The 26,976-nt window shown below is 42.3% G+C and overlaps 6 protein-coding genes across 9 annotated transcripts; 1 reads left to right on the top strand and 5 right to left on the bottom strand.

Moving 5' to 3' along the window:
* Positions 1-545: 545 nt before the first annotated feature.
* Positions 546-4,160, bottom strand: mylpfb (myosin light chain, phosphorylatable, fast skeletal muscle b). Its single transcript, XM_037081043.1, has 6 exons — positions 3,670-4,160; positions 3,036-3,134; positions 1,943-2,123; positions 1,737-1,815; positions 1,588-1,636; positions 546-1,496 (listed from the first exon to the last, which is right to left on the bottom strand). Exons 1-6 carry the CDS (start codon positions 3,670-3,672, stop codon positions 1,395-1,397), a joined length of 513 nt encoding a protein of 170 aa, XP_036936938.1. The 5' UTR covers positions 3,673-4,160; the 3' UTR covers positions 546-1,394.
* Positions 4,161-5,933: 1,773 nt separating this feature from the next.
* On the bottom strand, positions 5,934-10,315 carry LOC119009615 (sesquipedalian-1-like). 2 transcript variants are annotated; one of them, XM_037081040.1, is made up of 4 exons: positions 10,158-10,315; positions 9,628-9,740; positions 8,247-8,550; positions 5,934-7,021 (listed from the first exon to the last, which is right to left on the bottom strand). In XM_037081040.1, the coding sequence occupies exons 2-4, from the start codon at positions 9,706-9,708 to the stop codon at positions 6,600-6,602; spliced, it is 807 nt and encodes a 268-aa protein (XP_036936935.1). In that variant the 5' UTR covers positions 9,709-9,740; positions 10,158-10,315; the 3' UTR covers positions 5,934-6,599. The 2 variants fall into 2 exon arrangements, with proteins under 2 accessions (XP_036936935.1, XP_036936936.1); XM_037081041.1 differs by lacking the exon at positions 10,158-10,315 and adding an exon at positions 9,927-10,141.
* A 1,266-nt stretch (positions 10,316-11,581) lies between these two features.
* LOC119009613 (zinc finger protein 135-like) lies at positions 11,582-15,058 on the bottom strand. The gene is made up of 3 exons (XM_037081038.1): positions 14,774-15,058; positions 13,999-14,189; positions 11,582-13,877 (listed from the first exon to the last, which is right to left on the bottom strand). Exons 2-3 carry the CDS (start codon positions 14,186-14,188, stop codon positions 12,988-12,990), a joined length of 1,080 nt encoding a protein of 359 aa, XP_036936933.1. The 5' UTR covers position 14,189; positions 14,774-15,058; the 3' UTR covers positions 11,582-12,987.
* Positions 15,059-15,712: 654 nt separating this feature from the next.
* On the bottom strand, positions 15,713-17,650 carry LOC119009614 (zinc finger protein 8-like). Its single transcript, XM_037081039.1, has 3 exons — positions 17,371-17,650; positions 16,902-17,107; positions 15,713-16,825 (listed from the first exon to the last, which is right to left on the bottom strand). The coding sequence occupies exons 2-3, from the start codon at positions 17,095-17,097 to the stop codon at positions 16,020-16,022; spliced, it is 1,002 nt and encodes a 333-aa protein (XP_036936934.1). The 5' UTR covers positions 17,098-17,107; positions 17,371-17,650; the 3' UTR covers positions 15,713-16,019.
* Positions 17,651-18,254: 604 nt separating this feature from the next.
* Positions 18,255-22,435, bottom strand: pkmyt1 (protein kinase, membrane associated tyrosine/threonine 1). Of its 3 annotated transcripts, none has more exons than XM_037081141.1 (8): positions 22,317-22,435; positions 20,985-21,398; positions 20,507-20,744; positions 20,121-20,400; positions 19,903-20,009; positions 19,640-19,812; positions 19,296-19,516; positions 18,255-19,055 (listed from the first exon to the last, which is right to left on the bottom strand). In XM_037081141.1, exons 2-8 carry the CDS (start codon positions 21,354-21,356, stop codon positions 18,686-18,688), a joined length of 1,761 nt encoding a protein of 586 aa, XP_036937036.1. In that variant the 5' UTR covers positions 21,357-21,398; positions 22,317-22,435; the 3' UTR covers positions 18,255-18,685. The 3 variants fall into 3 exon arrangements, with proteins under 3 accessions (XP_036937036.1, XP_036937034.1, XP_036937035.1); XM_037081139.1 differs by having other exon boundaries at positions 22,184-22,323; XM_037081140.1 differs by lacking the exon at positions 22,317-22,435 and adding an exon at positions 21,633-22,067.
* On the top strand, positions 22,305-26,144 carry LOC119009670 (elongin-B-like). The gene is made up of 4 exons (XM_037081144.1): positions 22,305-22,441; positions 23,291-23,425; positions 23,647-23,755; positions 25,060-26,144. The coding sequence occupies exons 1-4, from the start codon at positions 22,439-22,441 to the stop codon at positions 25,170-25,172; spliced, it is 360 nt and encodes a 119-aa protein (XP_036937039.1). The 5' UTR covers positions 22,305-22,438; the 3' UTR covers positions 25,173-26,144.
* The last annotated feature ends 832 nt before the right edge of the window (positions 26,145-26,976 follow it).

Here is a 26,976-nt window from a genome sequence, read left to right as displayed (position 1 = left end):
TTTTGCAATCACCAGATCAGACAGTAGTACCTTATGTATTAGTTTCTGCAGCATCTATATGATGAATTTGCGTTACATGTAGTGATTTTTCTTATCTTACAAATAATCGTTCTGTTTCTGCTGTGATTTTGATGGTTTGTACTGTACAGGTGACATCTGTTGCCCTTCTGTTTGTCCAGGGAGGGAGATCTGTGGCTTTTACTGAGGTTTTTCCCTGTTAAAAGGGTAGGTTTTCATTAGTCAGATCAAGTGTCTGAGGATATAGGGTGTCACAAAATGTACAGACTGTAAAAGCCCCTGAGGCTTTGTGACATTTGGGTTTACAATCGACTAGACTTGACACACCTGATGCATTTTAGACTCTGGAATTTTGATGATGATTAAGTGGCCAATCCAAACCTTGAATTTGCCCAACCACATGCACATCACAGTCAGTGTGCAGTCAGTAGAAGGCCGGCCACGGTCAGTCAGCAGTGCGATCACCCGCTCCCCCACTTAAACCAGCAGACACAGTGTCATACGAAAGATAGTGGATTTTATTTGTACTTTATTTGGTACAGTCATAGAAACAGGAGAGAAACAGCAGTGAGTTGGAGGAAGAAGAGACCAAAACAAAGACATTTTACTTTCGTTTATTTCATCTCTCCCTCCCACTCACCATCTTTCACCATCTCTTTCTCCAGTCACAAGATTTGAAACAAATCACGCTTTCCCATTTTCACCGCAACTTTTCCTTTCATGCCTGTGTTTAGGAGAAGGAGAGACAGATTAAAGAGAAGGAGTAGGCAATCTATTATAGTACGGTACTCCCACCCTTCACTGCGCTATCCGCCCTGATGCAAACAAAGGGACGAGTCCATTAAGCACTCTGTGTCAGGTTGAGACTAACAGACCACTCGGGTCAGGCTGCTTACTTGTTTCAAGTGAGCGGGCTGTGCATGCACCACAGCACCCAAGAGATATGTCTGACTGGCCGCTGTATACACTGGACTGCATATGCATACGCGCTGTACATAGGCATGGTGCATGCACTGTTGGCCTCAACGCAGAAGGACAGAATGAGTGATGGGAGGAAAAGCAAGAGGAACAAGAGGCGGGGACAGAGATGGAGAGAGAGTTTCGGTGCCACAAGATTATTTCTTTTTATTGAAAATAATCCCATGTTCACCTGTTGGTACTCACACACAAACAACCACACAGCCTTCAGTCCTCTCACTGAGTATCTCGAGAACAGGAGACAAGTCTTTTCGTAGTGAGCTGGCAAGCGGACAGAGCGGGCCGAGGGCGCGAGAGTGTGCGAGGGAGCCACGGCATCGGAGAAGAGTGAGTGAAGTAGATGTTGCGTCGAGTATTGGGTATGAGCGGAAGGTAAGGATCTTGAAAGAGAGGGGGGTTTATTCCTCCTTCTCCTCTCCGTGTGTGATGACGTAGCAGATGTTCTTGTAGTCCACATTGCCAGCCACATCAGGGGGGAAAGCAGCCCACAGGTTGGTCATCTGTAGAGGAAGGATTACAGAACTGTGTTACAATGCTGAGCAACCGATGACAGAACGACAACATGAGTGAGAGAGGGATCGATGAGCCCACCTCCTCAGCGGTGAACCTGTCGCACTGGGTGGTCAGGAGCTCCTCAAGGCTGGAGGGGGGGGAAAGGAGAAAAATGAAACAGTCAGATGATTGATCTTGAACCAAAGAGCTTTTATGATAGAAGGTAAGGTAAAGGTAAGAGCCCTCACAATTCCTTCTTGATGGCGCCGGTGCCCTCGGGGTCCAGGACCTTGAAAGCGCTCACGATGACGTCCTCGGGATCAGCACCTAAGAGGAAAAAAAGGTGGTTAGTCAAAAACAAAAAACAAAAAAAGAAAGGAGAGAGTAATAAAGATAAATAATCATCAAGCAACAAGGGAGGGCTTGAACTGTCCAAGTGTAAGTGCTAACACACCCTTCAGCTTCTCGCCGAACATGGTCAGGAAGACGGTGAAGTTGATGGGGCCGCTGGCCTCCTTCACCATGGCCTCCAGCTCCTCATTCTTCACATTCAGTTGGCCCATGGTGGCCAGCACGTCCCTAAGATCGTCCTTGCTGATGATGCCATCTCTGTTCTGGTCAATGATTGTGAAAGCCTGCCAGGAAACAGCCAAGTGCGAGAGGAGACGTCAGTCAGCGGATGAAAGAAAATAAATAGCTCTCACGACCGTTCACCACCTCCTCAGGTGACGCTCATAATCCTCATCATACGACCTGCTTATGATAATTATTTGCCTGAGATAGCCTTCCAACACAAACGTGTAAATGTGGAGCTGTTCTCCACCTCTTCGCTCAACATAGCTGGGCGTAGCACCCAATGAAACCAAAGATGGCATTGGGAACCTTTTGGGACTTGGCAGCTGGTCGCCCACTTGTCTTTCTAAGGTGTTAAAATGGTCTCGGAATGTGAGACAAGCCCCTTGCGACATTTAAGGAGAAGGTATTGATTACAGCTGTCATTCCCGCCCCTTGTGACTGAATCTTCTGACCCTGTCCCCAATGTTATTTCACCTTCTGAAGCCGCCAGAGGGTAAGCTGAGCTACTGTTTCCACTGTTTTCTCTATTCTTTATACCTGGATGCTCTATTCTCTTCCCTAAACACAAAAAGACTCAACTTTTGGTCCAGGGACCTGAAATCGTGTCTTGCTGTCTCTACCTCGAGAGCCTCTTTGCCTGCTTTGATGAATATCACTGTCCCAGCAGCTGTTGGCGGGCATTCCTGCGAGGTCACAGAGCGAGCGTGCACGGCGTCTCTGAGGAGGATTACTGAGCTACTGAGCCGCTGTCATCGGAACACTCTGATTTACTGTCCTGTCCTGTCACGCCGATGAGGACATTTTTTGCTGTCACGCAGTCAAACCAATCAGGCCTATGTCTTTCGAATGCTTCCTCGCGTTACCTCCAAGGTCAAATGATACCTATGAGCACTACACGGTGTACCTTTTCCCCTACCTCCGCTCATATTATTAGAAGGCTTAAAAGAGCCTGAGATGTGAGAAAACTTTACCTCCTTGTACTCCTGGATCTGGCTCTGCTCAAACATGGAGAACACATTGGAGGATCCACCCTCACCCTGCTGCTGCCTCCTCTTGGCCTTCTTGGGTGCCTGTGGGACGATGGAAGGCAAGAACAGACTTCAAACATCACGTCAACGAAGCAGACTTCAGCATATAACACAGTGATCCTGGATAAGTCTAAGCGAACCAAGAAAGTCCTGAAACAAAAAAGGACCCAGAGTCCTAAAGTGCTCGTTTCTGTAACTTCTGTAACTCCAGTAAAGCTAAAACATCCACTTAAATCACTGAATCTGGTGACTTTTGCCAAGTTACTTGAAAGCAATCAAAGAAATCTGTCCATTTTGAATCTATCACCCAACGTAGGGGATCAAGTACTACATAATTGCTTTGGGGGATACAATGATTAACAAGTCATCCTGAAACATTTTGTATTTCGTGGTTAAGGTTTGAGATGTTAGCTCAAGCCAGCGGATAAAAGTTAAATCCACAGACTGGGAGGCTCGGTTCAAGAGACTTTTCACGGGCTCTTGATAATCCAGAAAGTAAAATGTTTCAGTGACGCTTTCATCTCATCGATCCTACGTCCCTAGAGACTGCTCCTCCAAGGAACGTGGCCACACTCACCATCTCTCAAGTTTCTGGGGTTGTTGGTGGTCAAGAAGAGAAGCCTACGCCAAAGCCGATGTGACTGACATGTAAGCAATGGACCCTTGGGGCCTTATATACTAGCCCACGGGGGGCTAACTTTAGCCACACCATCAGGTTTGGCAGGGGAAACAGATCTGAGGGAAAGTAAGAGAAAGAGGGAGGAGCGAGGAGGTGGCGGGGCGGATCAGTTTACCGATGCTCCAAAATAGGTCCCAGGAGTCTTGGAATGAGGTGAATTCAATGCCAACACACAGGCAGGACTTTGGTGTCATCTGTGGACTAATATGGCAAAAGTGACCACTGTGGGACAACTCAAGAGCCTCCGTACTCTTCCTCTTGACATACTGAGATCTTTTGTTGTGGCTATTTTTATTTCTTTTCATATCGAGAACAAAACCGGAGTGTGTGTGTGCGATGACAGGCTGTTGCTGCTTAACTCCTGTGATGCTCACGCGGACAGGATTAACAGTAATTAACAGCTCTGCATCGCTCTAGGTGACAACACGTATCCGCAGTTATCATATCCTAAAGTCATCGCCTGTCTAAATGATACGTTTGGTCTGAGATTAGAGCCCATCACCAGATCGGTAGTGGGCAGCGGGGTGTATAAACAGTCATGAAACTTGAAAACAGTTGGCTGATGGATGCTGGTCTGGCTCCAGAAATGACACACAACCACTAAGGACTAGAAACAGTGACCTTGCATCGACGGCAGATGTAAACAGTGCTTTCATGCGGACACAGGTGGAAGGAAACACGCTGAGGAAACATTTCAAGTCTTTATTCTGAGAGAGAAAGAGTCTAAATCTGGGCTGCACACATGCAATTGGCAATGAACAAGAATTAGATGCCATAGCAAATGAATATCAAGTTCTTAATCGCTCTCTGTTAAAGGAGCACTATGTAGTCTGGGGGAAGAAATTCTGATCTGAAGACAAAGATCTTCTTGACTGATTTTTTTTTTCCCCTAAACAAGCACGATTATCATCATTACTGAACAGACTGGTTAAACTAACTGACCACAGTTTCATACTTTGTTTATATGTGGCGGACCCTGCCACATTTCTAGCTTCAAACATTGCTCTGGGGACCTTTTTTTCCTCTGAGAACAATACTCAATACTATTGTAGTATTAAAATTCTTGGTTTGAATTTCTTCCCCAAAACAACATAGAGCCCTTTAATATCCGTTTCTCTGATAATAGGTCATGTATGTGATGGGAAAAAAATATGTCGATTGGGCTAAAAGAGCAGTTTTCCCACTATAGATGCACTAATTTTGGTTTCTCGTGGAGGTTCCCAGTATAGTTGCTTTAGAATAGGAGGACAGTAACCCACCCACTGAACTCCATATATGAGCTCCATAGGCTGCCATCAATCACACCACTGTCAGTCTATGGTATGTATTGGGACGCAGCAACAGCGTGAACCGATACAGCCTTTGCTCATTTGTATGTAGGTTTCTAGTTCACACCGCTCAGTTTGCTTTTAATGGGACCAATATGTTTCTTAAATTCTGGCTGTGGATTTGATCTGATCCTGTATCTGCCCACTGATTAATTTAAATTAATTCAAAAACATAGCAGCCACTTCAAGTATGGGCTTGAAGGTGAAAAGAGAGATAGAGGGAGAAAGAGACCGAGCTCTGTCAAAGACCATAAAAACAAGACAGCTGAGGAGACTGAAATAGCGCTGACTCCCCCGCCTCCGCCCGCCATTCTCTTTCTCAGCCATTTTGACTCTCCTAAAATTCGACAGACTTGCCCTTCTTGGCCTGCTTTGCCCCCCCATACAACTGTTGGTCCTTATTTTAGCGACACAATTGTGGCCTGCCGCCTGCTTTTGATTCACTGGTATATAGACACACTGGACTACATTGGTAACAGAAGCCTAATCCTCAATACTTATTTGGTATAAAATGTCTGTCAGTCTGCAAACTGCCCACTCTTTTTATAAAAACTCAGCCTTCAGCTTTTTATGTTAGGACAATAAACAATCAAGAACTTGCGCTTCTTTTGATGAATAAAGGTTTATGGAAAAGCACAGCAATCGTCATCCCGCTTGATTTAATCAGTTACTCTTGGTTGTTTTTGAATGTCCAAATTTTTGGTTTTCCCATCCTCACCATTCCCCCAGGGAAGTGACTTTTGGCACTTGCCAGTCTGTCACTTTAAATAAGGAATTGTTCTTAATGTCTTGCCTGGTGAATGAAAGGCTAAACAAAACACTATGATGACTGAATGTGATTTTATCAGTTAATTTATTAAAAGTCCACCAAAACAGATTTACAAAACTTGTGTTTGTCTCAACGATATTAAATATTCATGGCGAAATGAGCAACAATCAGAAACCTTATCAAAAACTTCTTATACCATAAAGATTCTTGATTCTGATTTGTGGATTACCTTCTGATAACCAGACACATAGGACGCAAGCCTTTGTTTCTAAGTAAAGTATTTACATACATGTGATTTTTTGAATGATTACTCAAATGTAAATCTTTTGCAAACATGGCATATAAAACTTGACAGGTGTTATCTCATGCTAACAACAGCATCCATGTAGCTGACTGGATGACAGAGCAGATAAAGATCAGTGAGGAGGATGTCACACTTGGTGCTTTTAAACCTTTGAAAATTGTTACGTGTGACCTTTTGTTTGAAACCTCACATAAAGAAATTGCTTCACTTTAATGAGAAGCAAAGATTAATAGAGCAGGAGATCATAGATCATTTATTGACTATGGCATATCAAGTAAAAAAGAAACAGTTACCTACAAAAAATGTACAAATATATGAAATATATCTTCACAATTATTGCTGCAATTCTTATTTACACATTATAGCTTTTCAATACCACCACTGTGACTGGATTTATGATTTAGACATTGCGTATATTCCACATCCATCAACCGAAATCTATGAGGTTTTCTTCCTGAACAACATCAACACCTCGTCCCCTCCTTGACCAATCAGCAATCAGTTCCTTCACCTCTTTTCCATAATCGTCATGTAATTTACTAAAATCCTCCTGGGAGCTGAAAGAGACCCCTGACCATTCCCCCAGAGGCGGAGCAGGAGTGTTAACAGGCACCACATTTGCACTCCTCTTGGGCCACAGTTTGGGTGATCTTTTACTGGCTGTTCTGGATGAAACGGTCGGCGCTTGAAGCATCGGACCGGGTCCTGCTCCAGCACCTTGTGCTGGAAATGAAGAGAGCGTTGAAGTTTGTCCACTCAAACAGGAGGCTGCAGGAAATCCAGCTTCTGCTGTGAAACTTGGCATGACGAAAGGCTTGGCTGGTTCACTGGGGAACTCAGCTAATGCATCTGAGGAACAGAGAAATACAGAAGTGACCAAACGGTCGTTATGTTAACAGAGAGAAGCTGCAGACATTAGACGGCACTCTTTTCTCAGTGTTGTTGGTTGCTGTGGTTCAATGTTCTGCTTAAGGACACAACGACCAACTATGCCACCTAAACAGCCATCCAGGATGTAGAGCACTGAGAATGTCTCATCAATTATTTGTTTTACTTTTTAAAGACAGAAAACAAATCAACTGTATTGTTACACAATAATTAAAGGTGCAATCCTGCACATTCTTTTAATATCTTTTCGAGTTCTTACACATTGCGCCATTAAGTGTTAAACACCCAAACTTTATAACAAAATAGACCCTGTGTTTGATGGCCCAGAAATGTTTTACCCAAAAAGTTGCAAAATCAGAGGATAATTATTTGCCAGACTGCGAGGCTGCCCACATGATTATATGAGCTCTCCACTTACTCACTCACTTACTGCTTCTGCCTGAGATGGTGAGATAAAGTGGTTTGTTTGTTGTACATCTGTTTTTTTGTAACCAAAGCATTCCCCCACTACTGAAGCTGCTCCCCTATTTGAAGACAAACTCCTCCGTCATGGAGTTGCGAGCGATATTACTTTCATTTAACAGCATGACAACACTGCGTCTTAATATCGGTATTATCGGGAACAACACAATATGGCAAGTTGATAACTTACGCTATGACCAGCAATATTTTTCTTGACCATGTCTCAAATGTCTCTTTCCAAACCTAGAAAGTCAGGATGAGCTAGAGAGACAGACTGTTTCAAAAAAGTGTCAACAACTGATCATTTTCATGGAGTTTAATGAGACTGCCAGCTGTTTGGTTCCTGCCCTTTAACAGGAAGAATTTTAACTCACTGTGTCTCCAAAATCTTTAACATATTTAAAAAGTAATAAATTATGAATTTAATGACATAACAATATCTGAATACCACAGTTTAACAGAGGATGGAGAAACATAAAATTGCTTCAGAGTAGAATTAACCCTTCTTTGGAAAAAGTCTGCATATTTAGATTGTTACAAACGTGACTTATTATGTTTACATTAATGTGTCTGAGAGATGTTATGAGGTCATACAGTCTGCATACTATGTACCAGGATGTACACGGCGTCTGTAAGCAGTGATTCACACGGCTGCTCTCCAGAACAAAGGCGGCTCTCTTCCACTCGCAGATAAACAAACACCATCGGCCTTCCAGCCTCTCACCTCTGTACTTCTTCTCCAGGTCCATCACTAGCAGGGCCAGGTAGCTGTGATTGGCCGACAGCAGGGCTTTGATCCAGCTCTCCTGACTGTCCTGGTCCTCGGCAGCAAACTTGTACGTCCGCAGGCCCGGCTCGCTCCACACCAACGAGAAGGCGAACTGCTCTTCGGACTCGCACAGCTGGACGGTGCAGCCCTCCAGAACAATCACCCCTGTCAGGTCCCTGTCGGTCGGCCGTTCCTTGTAGAAGAGGAGGTTCCCCTTGAGCACACACCAGCGCTTCTGATAGGAAGTCTTTATCTCACCCTGTGGTACAATTGTGCCATCTGTGGTTTACTGACTCAGTTACAAATAGATCATTTACTCAATTTTATTACACAACATGCTCTGTGAAATAATGGGTTTCATGACATTACTGGATCCAGCACCAAAAAGGAAGTGATGTTCTTTATATCAGTTTTCTGTGAGCTTTGAGATCCAAAACACTGAGCGCAGCAGGATCATGTTCAAGCTATTTATTCTATGAAGGAATGTAACTCAGCGCAAGTACTGTACTTAAGTACAATTTTGATGTACTTCCACTTTCTACATTTTGGAGGCAAACAGTACGTTTATTACTACTACATTTATTCATTTACTTTAGCTGCCAGGTAATTAACTGCAATTGAATTTAATAATCTGAAAAATGCTGAATATCTGAGCAGATCACACCATTGTATACAATTCATATAAATGTATATAAACATATAACTATACACACATATATGTATAATTCATTTGTATGTGTACCTTTGACACCTAAAGGTGAAATATGTCGGCCAGCTGTTGAATTCATACTCAAAGCAAATAAAGAGCAAGGTATCACTGGAATAACTGCTAACTGCCTATAACTGTATCTGCTGTTCGCTAACTAGCTCAATTAGCTGCCCAGCTCACATTCGGTTGATGATTGAAGTGATTTTTTTGGAAAGTTTTTAACAAAATTCTTACATATTGCCATTTACAGTACATTTATTGTCAGAATATCACTTCAGATAGTTAATAGCCAGTACCTTTTAACTTTTACTCAAGTTCTAACTGCTTGGGTTACCTTCACTTTCACCCAGTTGCAGTATTTTAAAACGATGACTTTTGGGTAATTTCCATAACACTGTTATTTTTTACAGTGTAATTTTACTTGAAAGGTGCCAGACACATATTCTACAAAGTTTATATTGTTAACGTTTCAGATGATAGTCAAAGTGTTGACTGTTGCTTGTCGTTTTTTTGTTTGCTTGTTTTTTTTAAACACACACTACCTCTGTAAAGTGATGAGAGAAGAAAGGCTTGCTGTCCACTTCCTCGTGAATTTGAACGAAGTCTCTATCCAAAGCTGCGTCTTACCTTCTTGAACAGGTAGCCCTCTTTGTCTACTGGAGAGCTGGAAGACTCATAATGGCTCACAACTTTTTCATCAAGCTTCATTTCAACATCGCAGGCTGCTCATGGGAGAGAGTCTGCAACACAGACGAAGCCAAAAATAATGATCATGCACTCTGCTTCCTCATTTATCACTCAGCATGTTTGTTTATTAAGCACTAATATTAACAGGCGGGTGTCTGTCGGCCACAAGAGCCTGCTCCACTTCCGTATGTATGAAAAATGTCGATTTTGAGACTTTTTAACAACAGCCTAACACGTACACTGTTTGATATCGCTGAAACGCTGCTGGAGACCTGCCAGACTGACCGCCATTAATATCTCTCCAGTTGTTTGTTTTAGGCGGCGGCAGCTTCTCGCCATCCGAGTTCCCGCACGGTGAAAAAACACAACTGACTGGCGAATTTCGCTTTCCATGAGTAACTATTTAAACTTGAGAAACAGCGATGTCACACAGTTTCCTTTCACTTCCACATTGCTCCTTGTTAACTCACCTTTCCGAAGTGTGTAACGTGTTTCAGTTTCCTCCGGTGTGTGTGTGTGTGTGTGTGTGTGTGTGTCAATCACTTCCTGGTAGCCAAGGTGAGGAGGGCAGCTCCACGTCAACAACACACACTGAACTGACAGTGCATCGACTGCTGCTACAGGCTCTGGAGCAATACATGAGCCTGTGTGTGCTGGTTAAATATGTAAAGTATGCCAAAAATAAATATGTGTTTATTTTAACTTCCTAATTAATATTCAATTAGCAGTAATTCTGCATCACCTGTCCAGCAAGGTGGACATCTATGGCCCCAGTGCATGCTGGTACTGGGCCAACATCCATCAGTTTTGTTAATCAGTGACACATTTGTTTGGTAAACTGCACCACTTTTAATTTAATGGAAATAATATTAACAGATTTATTGTTGGGCCAGGGTACGTGGGCGTAAAATAACACTGTGATCATTTTAGGCTGATACACATTAGGCCTATATATGTTGATATTTTGGAATGTCATCGAAAGCACTTCATAAATGATAGGCCAAATATGGACGAAATCTTAAAGAAATATTTTTGACCAAAACAATAATGACGACTCATATTTAACACTTAAAATATCAACACAGTAACATGTTTGATAGTCAGTAGTGTGCACAAGTATGAGAACATGTAGAACACTGCGATATGTTAAAAGGAAATGACATCACTTTAATGCAGCTGGTAAAAACAAAAGTTTTGCACCAAACACAACATATAAAATGGGGGTTATCCATTATGGATGATATCATGTGTCATACCATACCACCATATATATAATATCAATATATTGTCCCACATATATTTGTACTTTATACTGTCAACATCTGCACATTTCTTGGTCAATATTAAATCTGTTGTGTTTAAACAGCTTGTGTTTTCGCAGTTCTTTTCATTTTAAAAAACAGCTATATTTCCCGTATTTTCCATATATTTGTGTTATCCAGTGTCGTACATTTGTTTGTTATGCATCAAAGTACCAGGGCATATTCATTGCATTGTATGAAGACCTACTTGGCAAATAATGTGATTATGATTCTGTTTCAAAATTACGTTTATTGATCTTGGTTTATATTTTGCTGACTCGTATCTTTCAAAAAATATAAGACCATATTTTATTGATCCACACGGGAGACATTCAAGTGTCGCAGCAGCACAAAGACACGGTAGCAAGTAGTAGAAGTAGCAATATACAGTGTAAGCATAAACATTGTTCTTAATTTAGCTGTGACACAACACAACTGTGACTACTTCAATCATAACGAGTCCTCTGATGAACAGTCTGACTGAAACGTCACTCACTGAGACATTTGTACGGTAATTAATTTATTGATTTTGATGTGCAAACTTTTAATGTTTTAAAATCCTAAATAACTAAATACATCTGCAATAAATACATTCAGCAAACAACAAGCTTTAATCGGTCTGGAAAATCAGGCAACTTTAATGACAATCATGCTTTTCAGGTTTCTGAATGTTTCAACCGTTGTCTTTAGCATTTACTGACTTAATATCAGACAATTCATTGTGTACATCCCAAAAATTACATAAACCATGTCATCTTATACTTTTAAAACCTCCTCTTTATCCCACTGGATATGAATCAGTTTAATCCAAAATCAATTCTAGTTGAGAGATGAACCAATATGGCCTGTGTTAAAAGCAGAAGTCTAAAAGATTCACTCCTTTATTGTTTGATTTATTCACATTATTTCAATAACTGAGGGTGCTAAATAAATCTTCAATTGATTCATGCTCATCTGAAAAACACCTTTACAAGTTTTTCCACTTTTTCTGTCTGATTAGACCCTCACTCAGGTTGAGGTAAAATGGAGAACACCTGACATCAGGATACACTGACAAGTGAAAAGTCAGGAGGATGTTGCAACGTCCTGACAGGACATCCAATCTGCCAAAACGATGGAAATCACCTGTTCAAATGTATCTTTGATGTGTATGTCCTTGTTTTGTACTTTTGCTAATTTGAGTGGGTTAATCAGAATCAGAACCAGAATACTCTATTAATCCCCAGGGGGAAATTGATTTAATCTGGTTAGTAAAATGATATTAGACAAATATTAAATCAGACAGAGATACTAAGAGCACACAAGTGGGTATTTCAGGGTGGTGACCAATCCACCATGCTGTCGGAAGTGCAATCAGAGAATTTATCAGCGTTGAGATTGGGATCATTCAGGTTGTCACTCACTTTTTCTTTTAATGCCCGAGCCATGTAAATGTGCCTGAGAAGAAAAGCTGCGGCACATAGTAATCCGTACAGACAATTCTTCAGTTCACAGCTTCAGCTTCAGCTTGTGTTTATAGCGTGCTAGAGCACTTGGCTTGAGCACAAACACTAAATCGGATGACATATCGACATATATACTGCAAATATAGATATAAATATAGATGTAAATATATATGATATATCTATATAAATATAGATATACCATATCTTCTTCTTCTCAAAAAGGCACCTTCTGTCGTGTTTGTTTGACACTCCTACAGTATGGCAGATAATATCACAACAGTGTACATGACAAAGAAAAAGCCTTTTTATCAGTGCATCTCTGTCTGTAAAGCCTTAGCCTCTTTGGTTAAGCGGTTATCTTCTACAGCCCCGTTCCATCATGATCAGACAAACAAAAAGACGAGCATAAGTAGCACACGACTGACTACATACCAGAACAGCAAGTAACTCCTGGCAATAATGAGTACAAGTGTGACTACAGGGCACAGATTTCTTCAGGGCATGGAACAAAAATTGTCTTTCACAGATGATCTGCAGTGAGTCCAGTGTAACAATCACTGCTGCTGCTCCCTCCACACTTGCTGTAACTGTAAGATCTCTCCGATGTGGATCTTCTGGTGTCTTTTCAGATTTTCAGCTCGACTGAAGCTCTTGCCACACTGGTTGCAGTAGTACGGTTTCTCCCCTGTGTGGATCCTTTTGTGTTTTTTCAGGTCCCCTGCCTGACTGAAACGCCTCCCACACTGTATGCAGCCATACGGCTTCTCTCCCGTATGACAGCGCTGGTGGATTTTCAAGTTCCCGACCCTGCTGAACGTCTTTCCACATACGACGCATGAGTGGGACTCGTCTCTCCTGATGTGCTCCGTTCGTATTTTTCTCCCATCAAACGTGGTCCTGTTGGTTTTTGCAAATCCATGCCTCCCTGGTACGCTGTGATTTGAATGGACAAAGATGAGTCCGCAGGGTTCGCCACTTACTTGTTGCCTGTGGGTCTCTGCGGAGTTAGAACGAGAAGAGTTGCAGCTTAAATCCACACATCCGCTGTATGGCGGTTCTGACGCTATGCAGTCCGCTGGGTCTGGCTCTCGTTTGATAACAGCCAAGTTCACACCACTTAAGGTGCTAGAGCGAGAGGTGCATGCGTTATCGGCTGAGAGAGCCCTGATGTCCCTCACTGCACCGTGTGATTTGTGAGCTGGCGCTGGCTCCTCAATAACGCGCTGCACTTCCTCCGGCTGTGATTTGCTGTGTTGAGTTGTTTGTACCGAGCTTTCCCGTTTTGATTCCTGCTTCGTGTCATGGTCACGTTTGTGGCTGTTTATCAGAGTTTGCTCAGCGAGATGGAGTTCTGAGTTCTGCATTAAAGACAGCCCCAAATCCTGCTCGTCATTCTGTGTGCCTTCTTTTTCTTCAGGAAACGGACTACTCACAGGCTCAACAACTGTGAAACGAAAAATTCAAAGTGTTACACTCTCACACAGTAGTTCACAAATAACTTCACACTGTAGGAAACTAACATCTATCATGATAGATGTTCCAAGAAACGCAGGCTTGTTACCCACCTATGCTGTCTATCGTCATCTTGTCCTGGAGCTCCTGCAGTCTCCTCCTCAGGCTCTCGTTCTCCCTCTGTGTTCTGGCAGTTCTCTGCTGGTACTCGGACACCGTCTCCTTCACCACCTCCAGAACCTCCTGCACCGCCCCAGTCAGCAGCTTGGCCACACGAGCGTTCAGTCGTTCAAGCTTAGACATCCTGAAACAAGAGTGTCACTTAGGGTGAGAAATGGCCTGTGGACTGTGTATACAACTGTTATTGCATAATCGGTAATAGGAAGTGAGTCACGACCCTGCGGCACACAGAAACAACTGCACAAGCAAACTCAGTTGTGTGATACGTGTCCACTGATTAACAGACCTCTGGGACACTTTGGCAGCTGCTCTTATTTTATGGTACTCGCTTCCTGTACAGGTGTGATGGAAACATGAAAAGACATCCAGTATAAACATGTAACTCCTGTCGTGATGCCAATTTAGTTTGAGCTTTTACACATCTTTTACACATAGTTTGGGTTAATATTTCACTGTGAGTCATCCTCACTAACGCAAGGATATTCCTGGGTAATTCTGTCACTGCACTTGCAATGGGGCTCTGAAGCATTAACAGCAAAATGTTCAATATATTACAGACAATCTCTCCACAGTATGTTGATGTCATGTTCCAACATAACGTATTTATATCACTTCGAGGTTTATCTGAGTCTATTTTCAAAGCAGGCATATCTCAAACACGTGTTTAGTGATCAGTTTACTAGCTAAGCGTGTTTAAAACTCCTGTACCTGCGAGCTGAAGTAAGCGGATGTAACGTGGATGCTAGCGTTAGCTACATTAGCTGACTCCGTGCGTTATCGTTTCCCGTCAAACTTGCGACAAACTCGCCATGCGGTCGCTGTGTCAGCAGGACGCTCGGTTTTAATTGAATCTCTGACAATTTAACTTGTGGAAAATAAAATAAAATAAAATATGGAAACACAAATACAGAGCACGAATCAGAAGGCGACAAAACAACTCGCGACACCCGGAAGCAGAACTGGAATCGCGTCCCCTCTGGTGTGTTTTTTCAAAATAAAAGCACCACGTTAACGCGCTTATTAAATTGCACACCACTGTCTGAACTATTTTGTCGCTACTGATGATTGTATCAGCATGTGGCATTAAAAACCTATGTTTTTAATTTGGCATTTATTGTGGAATAACTGCATCAGTTTAACTCATTTAGTGTGTAATGTCAACACTATTATATCATCATTATTGTTCCATTTCCTATTATTTTGTTTCATTATTGATTAAAAAAAAATCTCCACTTTAGTCGTTTGTATGTCTGGTTGCTTTTCCCTAATTTAATACAATTACTGCTTGTTTAAATGTGTTATTTCTACATTATCATTTATTTTAAATATCTTTTTATTATAGTGTAGTCTTTTTTTCCTGCCTGTGTCAAGCACCCTGGGCTGCATCTTTGCACGAAAGATGCAATATAAATGATGTAATTATCAGCCAATGAAATGTACCAGAACAAACTGATCGAAACAGACAATTTCTCATTATTTATCTAGTGACAGTCTGACTTTATAACCACACTGGGGCATTAAGTTTGATGCAGCAGGCTACAGTTTGCTCCTTACTTTGTTTTGCTGTGTGGTTCTGTTTTGGGTTGATTCGGGTTGTGTCGAATGGTTGCAGAAGCTCAGTGGCAACACTCAAATATACAAAATACAGAAGTGCCAAATACATTTATTTGATTTGGGAATGAATGTTGAGGTCCATGCAAGAGCCTGCACAACAAGAAACAAAGTGAATACATCTCTAAACATTTGACAACAACGGTATGGCGCGAACAGAGGTTATTAATAAATCCTGCTTGACACATGGAGGATGACATGTGTGACTGAAAGAGCTCCATTTTTGATAAAAGGCACCATTACTTTTCTCTTCATGGCCTACAAACAGGCAGCATTTTCCACCGCCCAGCCCTAAACATCACCGACCTGATATGGATAGAAACATCTGGACACACCGGCAGCCTCACAGATGAGTCTGCTGGTGTTTCTTCATGTTACTCGAGTGACTAAAGCTTTTGCCACAGTGACTGCAGCCAAACGGCTTCTCTCCCGTGTGGTAGCGCAGGTGCACCGTCAGGTAGCCCGACTGACTGAACCTCTTGCCGCACACGGAGCAGCAGTACGGTTTCTCCCCCGTGTGCACCCGGTTGTGTTTCTTGTAGTCACCCGCGTGCCTGAAGGTGCGTCCGCAGAGGGAGCAGCAGTAGTGTTTCCTGCAATTTCTCTGGGACGTTCTGGAAGCTCCTGCTTTTGTGTTCGTTTGAGGGGTGTTTGTGTTGTTGAATCTTTGCGTCAGAGGCTCTCCTGTGCCATTGTGGTCCAGACCGAAGACAACCCCTAACTCGCTGTAAAGTCCTGGGTTGCCTTGGGGATGTTCTAGTCTGTGTGAGGATGCAGCACCGTCATTGTCATAGAAATAGCTTGCGGTGTGCATGGCGTCCTCATCCGATGTTGGCTCCACTTTCATTTTATGATCATTTTCGGGGATTGCGAATGCAGTGACAGCGTCTACGTGGTTTGAAACTGGCGCTGAGAGTTCGTTATCTGTCTCTGTTTTGAGAGTTCTTGGATTACTTAGATTATCAACACCCACATGTGGTCCTGTCATGGCTCCAAGGGAGAGGCAGGGGGTGGCTAAAGGCGTGATGGATGCTTCACAGTCCAGCTCTTCAAATGAATATGAGGGACAAGTTACTGCGATGCCCTTATCAGAGGGGGTGAGTTCAGTGTCCTCTTCCAGCTCTTGGTGGGTTGCAGGGGATACAAATCCTGACAAAGAAAAAAGACAGTGAACACTTTTGTCAAACAATCACTGGGGGGGATAACAATCAGTCGTGTTTTTTACCATTGCTTTCCAATTGTAACTTCTCCTGGAGCACCTGCAGCCTCCTCTTCAGACTCTGGTTCTCCCTCTGGGTTCTTGCAGTTTTCTCCTGGTACTCCGACACGGTCTCCTTCACCGCCTCAAGAACCTCCTGCACAGCTTTAGACAGCAGCTTCTCCACACGGGCGTTCAGACGCTCAAATTTGGACATTTTCATGTGCTGATAACTGGAGGGTGGGAAAAGGAGAACATTTGTTGTGTTTTGTTGATGTCTGCACGGTGAGACATGCTTTTAAACTGGTGTGATGAGCTGAGTTCACATTTGCAAATCTATACCACCTGCAAAAACACAGACTAACATGTAATAATATCAACAAAGGGAGGGAATTAGAAAAAAAAATCCCTATGTCACCATAGCAATGGCTCCTCAGTGGCATCATGACAGGCTTCATTCTATTTCCAATTCTGAATCAATGAAAAAGCTGCATACCTTCAAACTGTTGCGTCCCTGTTCACGTGAGATCCCAGACTGTCTGAACGGTGTAAACACTCGCGCAGATGTCGCAGCACTTACGTCACCAACTCCTATCCGACAACATGACAGGCAGGATCCACTCGGCAAAAACAGTCATAGTGTTTCCCAGAAGATAACCGAAATGGAAATGGTGTGGCTGCCTAGTAAGCCGACAGATGCAGTCAATGGTTTTTGGACGCCACCCGCGTCACCGTCCCTCTTCCTGGGTTTCAAAGGCGGCTGGCATCCGGCGTGAGGTGCGCTGCTGCCACCTAGTGGTGATCAGGCGAATAGCGCTTTATAGCCAATAAAACTGACGACATTTGTTTTACTCTCATTCATGCTTACCATCCTACTGAAGACCATGTGAGAGAGGCATTCTCTAAAACAGAAAGTAGCCTGATTAAAATGGTATCAGCTTGTCCAGTTTTAAAGGTATTTATATAGATGTTTGTAACTGTTAAACTTTGGTGTTAAAAATGTTGTTTTCTCCCATTTTACTTTGTCTTCATCTTTATGTGTTCGCTTGTACCTTTAATAACCGTTATAATAGGTTTTAAGACAAACAAGTCAAGGGCTGTTCTCCATCCCTGTAGAAGTAAATGTAACTGATCTTCATTCTATCAAATAAAGGACAATCAACTTTAACACAGTCTTGTATAGACTGCTCAAAGTTATGAAAAACATATTCAAATATTGTAATGTGAATATCGATATCGGGAGAACCCAGATCCTACTGAAGTTCTGAAAGGTTTTTCTGGTTTATATCCTGAACAAATCATCGTTGCCCAGTTACTGATGGGGAAAACAGTCGATCTTACTCGCATGAAGCTTAAAAAACACTCCAGTCACACACGCACTTTAACATTTAGACGTTCCTTTTACTTAAAACATATTCCACAAGTCCAGGTTCTGTTTCCCTTCTTGTTTTAATTGTCCCTTGTAACTCATGAGGTAAACAACTCAGAGCACACCAAGCTAAGGATAACTTGCATAACAACACGTTATGACTTGTCATTTCAGCGACTGATTGCACTAACACAAACATAAAAAGTGCTTCAAAAAGGTCAGTTTACATGTTCAAACCTTTCCCCTAAATCTTTTTTTTTTAAACACAAGAATCTGTAGCAGGACTGTTACAAAATGGCAAAAGCAGTTAATACAAATAAAGTAGTGAGCTTGGTACATTCATACATAAAGTCCCCTGCACCCCACATTTTAAAGCAAAAAAACAAAAAACAAAAAACAAAACACAAAACTTTCCCCTGAAAGTTAAATGGCAGTCCTTTACTTATGGAGTTGTTTCCTCAAACAGACTCAGCAGGTTCTTTGGTTCAAAGTTGGGTCGGGGTAAAGCCTCCTCACTTTGGACCCAGATGTGTCCACGTCGCTGTGAGGATCTGGCAGATGAGGAGCATCGGCTGTGTGTGGAGTTTTCGTTTATATCTGTATGAAGCTCTGCATGTATGGGGCTGGCACTGGGTGTCAGTGTGCGGCAGGAACCATTCGAGTGGATGCTGGAGGGGGTCAGCGCTAAGTTACAGGAGGACCACTCACCCAGATTTGAGTGAGTGGGTGTGTGGACAGGACTTCGGTGATTCTGCACCTGTGAGCCTGGCAGAGGAGTGGATGTGCTTTCTACACACAGTCTGGATTTGACCCTGTGGATGAAATGTAAAGAAAAATAAACAGAGAATTTGAATATTAGCTCATGGAACAACAGGAGAGTTTTTTTTTTTACATTGCTGTTGCTGGAGAGAAAGATATTACTAAGATGTGATAAAATGGAGTTATGAATCAGTTACATTACTTATATACATTCTCCTTTGTGTATTCAGAGTAAGAATTGAGGACAAGGAGCTATTCAAGAACAGGATCCCACTGACACAATGAATCTCTACCTGTGTGAGAAGGTGGGGGATAGTTCCGGGTCTGCTGGATCCAGCAGAAACACTGCATCCTCCTCTGGGCTACCTGAGTCACCGTGCATGGCACTGAGGGGCAGGGTTAAATCTTTGTCCCAGCTGTCCTTTGGAGGAGTGCAGGGCACTGGCTTGGTCCAATGAGGCAGAAAGGGCAAGTGAAGGGCAGACAAGAGCCTACACCCAAAGCACAGCACCACCTACAAGACGGATGACAAATACAGTCACTTTTTGGACTCAGGTTTGAATTATATTTTAAACTTCTGTTGGCTTGCTGACTTAGTAAAGGCTGCTGCAGTTAAAGGGTTTATCAGACACATTACCTGACAGACAGAGGCCAGTGTCAGCGCAGCCTCAGTGACCATCAGATAGATCTGCCTCCTCCACCTGTGTTTCCAAACGTAAGGGAGGGCGAGAAGCTCAGAGACTGTCGGCCTCTGAGATGGCTCTGGGGCCAGCATCATCCGCAGTACGGTCTGAAACTCAGTAGACAGGTCTGCAAACATAGGTAGAAATATTGAGAGCACTGAAGTCATTGAATGAAGATGACAAGTTAATTCATGAGAACTTAAAAGACGGCTCTTACCACTGGTAAACTCTGACGGGGGGCATCCTTGTCTGAGCTGTTGCCAGCCTTCTCCACCATTTGGAACCTCAATGTTACAGGCAAGCTCCAGAATAGTAACACCCAAACTAAATGAAAGAATTCACTCAGATGTACTCAGACGTATACACTATTCTAAATCTGATCAATCTGTTACATATTTTAGATCATTCAATAACCTCATTGATGGTTATTTGTACCTGAAAACATCTGCAGCTGGTCCATACTCTCCACGGAGCAGCTCAGGGGCCATGTACCTGGGATCTCCCTCCTGGATATCCTCCTTCACTCTCTCCTCTGCAGGTTCTGAACTCTTCTGTTTGAGTTCAAAAAGCAACCCGAAGTCTCCCAGTTTGAGACGGCCAGAGTCAGTCATGAGGACATTGGCGGGCTTGAGGTCCAGATGCACAAAGCCATGAGAGTGCAGGTGTTGCAGCGCTGAGAGGAGGTCACACAGGTAGGCCCAGGCTGCAGGCTCACCTGGATTGAAACAAGTCAAATGAAAGCCAAGTTAGCGAGAAGAACGTACATTATATGTAGTAAAATACATCTTACACAACATCTGAAAAAGAGGAAATAGGCAGACCTGGGCCAGGAGGCTGGTTCTCAGCATGGAGCAGCAAGCTGGTGCTACACAGCTCTGTCTGGATGTACAGTCGGCCACACTCCTCCCAGGCTGCCACAAAATGCAAGATGTGAGGGTGCGGGGACAGGCGCTCGTGGTTTCTAGCTTCCCTCACACTCCTGTTCCTCTCGCTCTTGCCCCGGAAGCGATGAGCAGAGCGCTTCACTGCATACTGCCGGCCGTCCACATTGTTTTGTACCTAAAGAATACAGAAATTGCCATGGTCCTGTCTCCTTTTTCACAATCTCCAAATGATAATCTGAGTCAAGAAAATGTAGCTTCTACAGAAATCTTAATTTCTATTGTGGGCTCCCTAATTGAAAAACAACAGTACAGATGCTCAGGGATTAGAGATGTTTATAATAAAAACACAAGAAATGGAAAGTAAGTAATGCATAATTCAATGTACACATAAATAAAAAAATGTTGTCTTGCTCACCTTGTACACCTCTCCGAAAGATCCTCTTCCCAGCAGGCCCAAATTTGTAAAGCACTGACTGAAATAGGTCTGCTGTTTGCTGGGATCATATACAGAACTTGGAGGAGGAGACTTGCTGAGGGAACAAGACAGAGGTGTCCAGGGGGACTGATGCTGGGGGAACATGTTCACAGAAGGACATCCCTTGGATGGTGGCAGCGGGGGCAGATAATGTGAGAGCCGTGCAGGGGAAGAGTAGGACGAGTTGGACGTGGAGGACGAGGAAAAAGGGAGACGCCGCTTTTTGAGGGAGAAGGACCGCTCTGCATGGGCGAAGTGGGTCGGCAGAGGAAGCGGCACCCTGGACACGGTGGTTTCCACTGCCACCGACATTGCGGAGGGACTTTGTCAGGTCCTTTGTTTAAAGATGGAGAGCTGAAACATTCAAAGTTAAGGTTTAAAAATCAGCCATCTTGTCTGACAGTTAATATGAATGTACCAATGCCATTTTTGCACTGCTTGAGCCTTGTACCTTTTCCCTCTGATGCACAAATTGAGGATGATCTAACCGATCATCCTCAATTTGCCACATAACAAAACAAAAACTCTACATCGTAAAATAAAACGTACACATTTAAATCTGCAATTATTGATAATAATTCATTTGACCTGCCAACGGCGAAATCAAAACCTGGCGGAGGTTGTGTCACACTCATCTGTCACCAATAGAGAAGTCTGACATCATGAAAATCCTGCTCGACAGGTTATCTGATATTGGTATCGATAACGTGCAATTCTCTTGATCTATTGTTAATCAGCTCATTGGTATAACAGGTCCTAGCTATCGGCGTTAGGAGCTAAGAGCTACAATAAACTTGCTGAACATAACGTAGCTAGTTTAACCGAGTAAAAACTGTACAAGTTCGATAACGACTGCCCTCAATTCACGTTTACTGTCGGTAAACTACTTTGCTGAATTCTCCATGGCTAACGTCTACATTTTTCCAAGGAGCAGTGTAGCATAATTGATTATTTGTAGTCACTGACACATGTCACCTCCAAAACACAGATTTTAGCTAACATAAACGTTAAGTCAGGGCGGACCCCGTCAACAACACAACAACACAGCCGAGCTAGCTAGCTAACTTACATTCAAATAACGTACATTAACTGACAGGTCAGGGTAAGATGACGGAGAATTAAGTAACGTTATCACATACCATAATCCAGTATTAAAGACGGTCTTCACCGAAGTGCTGTAAAGATCGCTGCACCAAAATAACTGCGCGTCCACCGTTCAAGCGTGAAACTACCTCGCGCCAAATTCTGAAATCATTACGCAGTGTTGCGTACCTGCCGTCTGTGAATACTGAAGGCTTCTCCGGATTGCGCAATATCCGCAAGCGGTGCAGTCTGGGGTTTTGCTGCACAACACACAGGGCTGGCGCAACTGGCTAGCTAGCTAACCACTTGAAATGGTAACTTTGCAATCATAATTGTCGTTTCTGAGATTGGTGCCTAGACAGAAGCACTGAATTAAGGTTCAGTGAGTTGTTAAAAAAAATGTTGACGCTGTAGTAACAAACGGCACTCTCGGGTGTTGAGGCGTTAATGTCAGTTTCTGTTTGCTAGCCAGCTAACGCTAAGTTTGCTAACCAAAGCTGTAACGAGAGGTGTAGCTAGTGAGCTAACTTATCTTTGCTTTGCTAACCTTGGAAGTGATGTAACGTTAGCCAACCAACCCAGTTAGGCTATTTAGACCAGATGAACGTGTTCGACATAGGAAGTCTATTAATGTAACTGACAGGCCCGATTTTCACTCCTAACTATGAGGGCTGTTTGATGTTGGCTAATTTCACGTTAGCTCAAATGTACTAATGCTTAGCACCTATTACTGTTTATTGTCAGCTAATCAATCAATCAGTGAAATGCCAGTAGTGTTAATTCTTCTAGCCAGAAAAAAAATGACTGACACAATAACAAAACGAGCAATTAAAAACTTAAAATTCCCTACAGGGCTTCACTAACAACCCTGGTTAGTTAGTAAGGTGTTATTAACATTTGACAGATGGACAGTTAGTGACGTCTCTTGACAAATAAAGAAAGTTCATTGCTAGTTAACCTGGTTAGAGCTCCTATTTTGATGATAGATTAATCAGTCTGAGTCTAAATTTTCCTCATGCAGCCTCTTAAATGTGGTTGCTTCAGTCCACTATGACAGGAAAATGAGTATCTTTTGGTTGTGGACAAAACAACATCAAGGTCTCATCTTCAAACAACAAATCCAGTTGCCTTTTGATACAGTTTTCTTTTTCCCTTTCCTTCAGGACGTGTTCTTAATGATTCGGCGTCACAAGACCACAATCTTCACAGATGCCAAGGAGTCCACCACTGTTTACGAGCTCAAGCGCATTGTTGAAGGAATTCTTAAGAGAACACCTGAAGACCAGAGGCTCTATAAAGTGAGTTTAGAGCCAAGTGTGCCAGTGACACAGTGACTGACAGCATCACAATTCTGGCCATGCAGAAGTTTATTTGTGTATCCTTTTGACCATGTAACTTGTCTTTCCTTGGTGCGACTACAATATTCTCTAGAGTTGTCTTGATATTCAGTAAATCATGTTCATGCAATTTGAGGTCAATGTGAGGGGATCCTGTGACATGTTCGACTTTTGTTCCACAGGATGACCAGTTGCTAGAGGACAGCAAAACCCTTGGTGACTGTGGATTCACCAACCAGACTGCCAGACCTCAAGCCCCAGCTACAGTTGGTCTGGCCTTCCGCATAAATGGTAAGTTCAGTCAGTGTATTTTATTTACTATCTGTGAGCCTCTGAGAAACAGGGATGTCCTGTTTTCCCCTCATATTAGGGGGATCTTTTGGGCAACAAGTGTATCCTGTCTTTCTGCAATGTCATTCATGCCCTCTAGGACTGTAACTGGAGGCTGTGTCAGGATAGATGTCAGTAGATAATCAACTACGGTATCTCAGCCTGTCTTCACTTTACTCTGCCTTTAGTGGAGTGCTTTAGTGAATGCAATCAAGACAGAAGTTGTTAACTAATGACTTTTATTCTCATAGTTAATAGCTAATAATGCCTTCATTAGTCTTTATGAGATAATTATTAAGAATAAGTATGTATGTGTTAATACAAGCATAATTGTAGTGGTAGAGTATAAAACATTTATAAGCACATTCAAGAACCATGTTAACAATTAATAGGCTGCTCAAGAACATCATTGAAATATTATGAGTTTCTTGATTCTAATCGCTTGACAGTAGCATCGCAAACACATTCATTGAGATTAATTTACTTATTTTGTCTCTGGAAGACCTCTACTAAGCTTGTTTTTTGGTTTATTAAAATTAAAACATACTAGGTCATACATTTATTGGCAGGTTAAGGTCCAGTTTGTAGGATTGAGTGGCATCTAGTGGTGACGTTGCAGTTTTCTAACAACTAAACCCTCATTTCCCCTCTACTGACGGTGGACACTTATAACGCAATGTCTTCTTGAGAGCCAGTGTTTGGTTTGATCATTGTGGGCTACTGTAGAAATATGGCAGAGTCAGAAGAAGATGATCCACTCCCTCTGTAAATACAAAGAGCTTGTTTTAGTTGTGAAAACTCAACGGTTCTTGGTTTGAGGTGAATAAACACTAATGAAAACATAATTGTGAATATCAAATTATATAAAGATCGCCCCAAATCCCACACACTGCACCTTTTAGCTATTCACTTATTTACTGTTAACTAAGCTCTTTGCAGTAGTCAGATCTAAAGCCTGTTTTCAGGTCTAAAGGCATTGTGTGCTATACTGAAATTGCATCACAGAAACTACACAAATTGGTGACACTGTATGTGTAAGTCCTAACTATTTTGCCTGTACCGTCCATTAGTTCACAAGGCATAAGACAACACAAGTGAGAAAGGATATGTTCCATTTGAAATGTTGATGCGACCATGAAAACATCTCTCGAAATTAGATATGAACAGGACAAACTGTTGCAGGGATTCCTTCTGCATCTTCACAATGCACAGTAACCAGATCTTTGTGACGCGGCTAATGTTTCCTCGTCTCCTCTGCTCTCCAGACGAGATGTTCGAACAGCTGCACGTCGAGGCCTTCTCTAGCCCCCCGGAACTACCCGATGTGATGAAGCCTCAGGACTCTGGTAGCACTGCCAACGAACAGGCCGTGCAGTGATGACGGGGAGAGGAAAAGAGCAACGGCAAGAAGGATGGGAGTTGGGTGTGTGTGGATTAACTGCAGTGGAGAAGTAACGGGGTGGAGGATATGTAATATAATTTAAATTGATGGATTGGGACGTTATAGGTAACCGAGCCTATCCATGTTCCCTTCATGCTATCATCCAAGCATCCCTCCCAAATTTGCTTCACAAGTTTTTTTTTGGTTGTTTTTTGTTGTTTTCTGTTTGTTTTTTTAAACTCTATGATTTCCACATCACATGCAGTTCGGCTCCTTGACTTTGCTCTTAAGCAACAACTGGCTCTAACTTTGTGGGTGAAGAAGTTGGTTTGGAGAGTATGATTGTGTACATGCGTGTGTGAGTTATTATAATTATTATCATTAATATTTTGGAAAAAGGTGAAGACGTAGTTGTGTGTCACAGTGCTCTAGAAGTAACACGCGTAGGTGAGGAGTCCAGTGTCTGAATCGGCAAACTGCATGAATAAGTTAAAAAAAAACAACAACAAAAGCTTTATTTTCACAGAAACAGATAAACCTTCAGCTGATAAGTTTCCTTGGCGTGATTCTCCCAGTTGTGTTGTACATGTCTGATCTGATTTCATACCAGGAAAGAAAGTCTCTATAATAATGATTACTTTAGTTTTTTTTTTTTTGGGGTCATTATTTTTTCTCAGTATGTTTCACTTGTCAGTTCTTTTGTTGTATGTTTCATGCACTGAGAGACCAAAGGCAGTTACCTCTTTGACAACAGAGGGATGTTTTCTGGTCCAATGACATTCTGTCCGTGGCATACTGTACACACAGGAGGACAGTTTTCTGTTGTTAGAACTTAACGTTTTTGAAAAAGCATACACCACCACATGTCACCAACATCAATGTGGCACCTTCCCCCCTAATCACACGAACATAGCCTGTAACTGTGAGCTTGCTTAATTAAAAGTTTTTCCTGTTTTGTTTTTTACACTGCGGGCTGACTTTCATTGTTTGTGTCAACGTTTAATGAGGATAATAGAATTGAAACATTGAGTGTTAAGTTAGGCAGGCCTGCAGCGACCACAGGCCTTTCTCACAGCAGGCATTTTGACTTGTCAAACCACAGATGCTAACTCATAACATTTATGATGCCTTGTTATATTTGACGTCCCAATACAGGGTGACAGTGAGTCAAGCACATACAGTTAAACCAGAGCTTAAAGGGGCCCTATGTAATTCAAATGGATAATTTTATCATTTATATAACAATGGTTTAATAATACAATGTGATAATATTTGAACTGAACAAACAGTGAAAATAAGGTCCCCAGAACACCATTTGAAGCTAGAAAGGTAGCAGGTTTCCTGTCCAAAACAGTATGAAATTGTGTTGTCCTTTAAGGTCAGTTTGTTTATTCAGTTTATTCAGTCATGAAAACAAAGAGGGTTGTTTATTTAGTTTGATCAGTCATTAAAAATATAAGGCAAAAATGTCCCTTCTGATTAAAATTTCTTCCCTAAAACGACATGGTGCACCTTTGAGGCCAAGAATAATTGAGGACTTATATACATCAAATAACCATGTATCTTCACAAATCACTTTTTAGTAATTAGGTTATCTTTAATTTTGGGAATTTGCACCACCAAGAATATCAAAATAGTCCACATAAACTTGGTCCTGCATCATTGTGTAATCTGTTCAGCTTAATATTTTGCTTACAAGGTACATTTTACTCGTTGAAGTTTCCTCAAACTAACTGATACAGATTACCTTGGACCTGCAGGGTCACCCAGTGTGGAAACACAGGTTTGTTTCTGGATGTCA

This window comes from Acanthopagrus latus, chromosome 20 (genome assembly GCF_904848185.1).
Source record: "Acanthopagrus latus isolate v.2019 chromosome 20, fAcaLat1.1, whole genome shotgun sequence".
Lineage (NCBI taxonomy): Eukaryota > Metazoa > Chordata > Actinopteri > Spariformes > Sparidae > Acanthopagrus > Acanthopagrus latus.
This window is presented reverse-complemented; position numbering and strand designations above follow the sequence as displayed.

Excerpts from the sequence above, each read along its gene's own strand:
- pkmyt1 (XM_037081141.1), bottom strand. The coding sequence starts at position 21,356 with ATGTCGGTGGCAGTGGAAACCACCGTGTCCAGGGTGCCGCTTCCTCTG. Across the intron at positions 20,745-20,984 it reads CTTTCGGAGAGGTGTACAAG|GTACAAAACAATGTGGACGG; the intron begins GTGAGCAAGACA and ends TGTATTCTTTAG. Across the intron at positions 19,056-19,295 it reads TCCCCCACCTTCTCACACAG|GGTCAAATCCAGACTGTGTG; the intron begins GTAGAGATTCAT and ends TTTCATCCACAG.
- mylpfb (XM_037081043.1), bottom strand. Across the intron at positions 1,816-1,942 it reads GTTCGGCGAGAAGCTGAAGG|GTGCTGATCCCGAGGACGTC; the intron begins GTGTGTTAGCAC and ends TTTTCCTCTTAG. Across the intron at positions 1,497-1,587 it reads ACAGGTTCACCGCTGAGGAG|ATGACCAACCTGTGGGCTGC; the intron begins GTGGGCTCATCG and ends CTTCCTCTACAG.
- LOC119009670 (XM_037081144.1), top strand. Across the intron at positions 23,426-23,646 it reads AAGACCAGAGGCTCTATAAA|GATGACCAGTTGCTAGAGGA; the intron begins GTGAGTTTAGAG and ends TTTGTTCCACAG. Across the intron at positions 23,756-25,059 it reads TCTGGCCTTCCGCATAAATG|ACGAGATGTTCGAACAGCTG; the intron begins GTAAGTTCAGTC and ends TCTGCTCTCCAG.
- LOC119009613 (XM_037081038.1), bottom strand. The coding sequence starts at position 14,188 with ATGTCTAAGCTTGAACGACTGAACGCTCGTGTGGCCAAGCTGCTGACT. Across the intron at positions 13,878-13,998 it reads GATGACGATAGACAGCATAG|TTGTTGAGCCTGTGAGTAGT; the intron begins GTGGGTAACAAG and ends TTCGTTTCACAG.
- LOC119009615 (XM_037081040.1), bottom strand. The coding sequence starts at position 9,708 with ATGAAGCTTGATGAAAAAGTTGTGAGCCATTATGAGTCTTCCAGCTCT. Across the intron at positions 8,551-9,627 it reads AGGGCTACCTGTTCAAGAAG|GGTGAGATAAAGACTTCCTA; the intron begins GTAAGACGCAGC and ends ATTGTACCACAG. Across the intron at positions 7,022-8,246 it reads CCTGGAGAAGAAGTACAGAG|ATGCATTAGCTGAGTTCCCC; the intron begins GTGAGAGGCTGG and ends TCTGTTCCTCAG.
- LOC119009614 (XM_037081039.1), bottom strand. The coding sequence starts at position 17,097 with ATGAAAATGTCCAAATTTGAGCGTCTGAACGCCCGTGTGGAGAAGCTG. Across the intron at positions 16,826-16,901 it reads GTTACAATTGGAAAGCAATG|GATTTGTATCCCCTGCAACC; the intron begins GTAAAAAACACG and ends TTTCTTTGTCAG.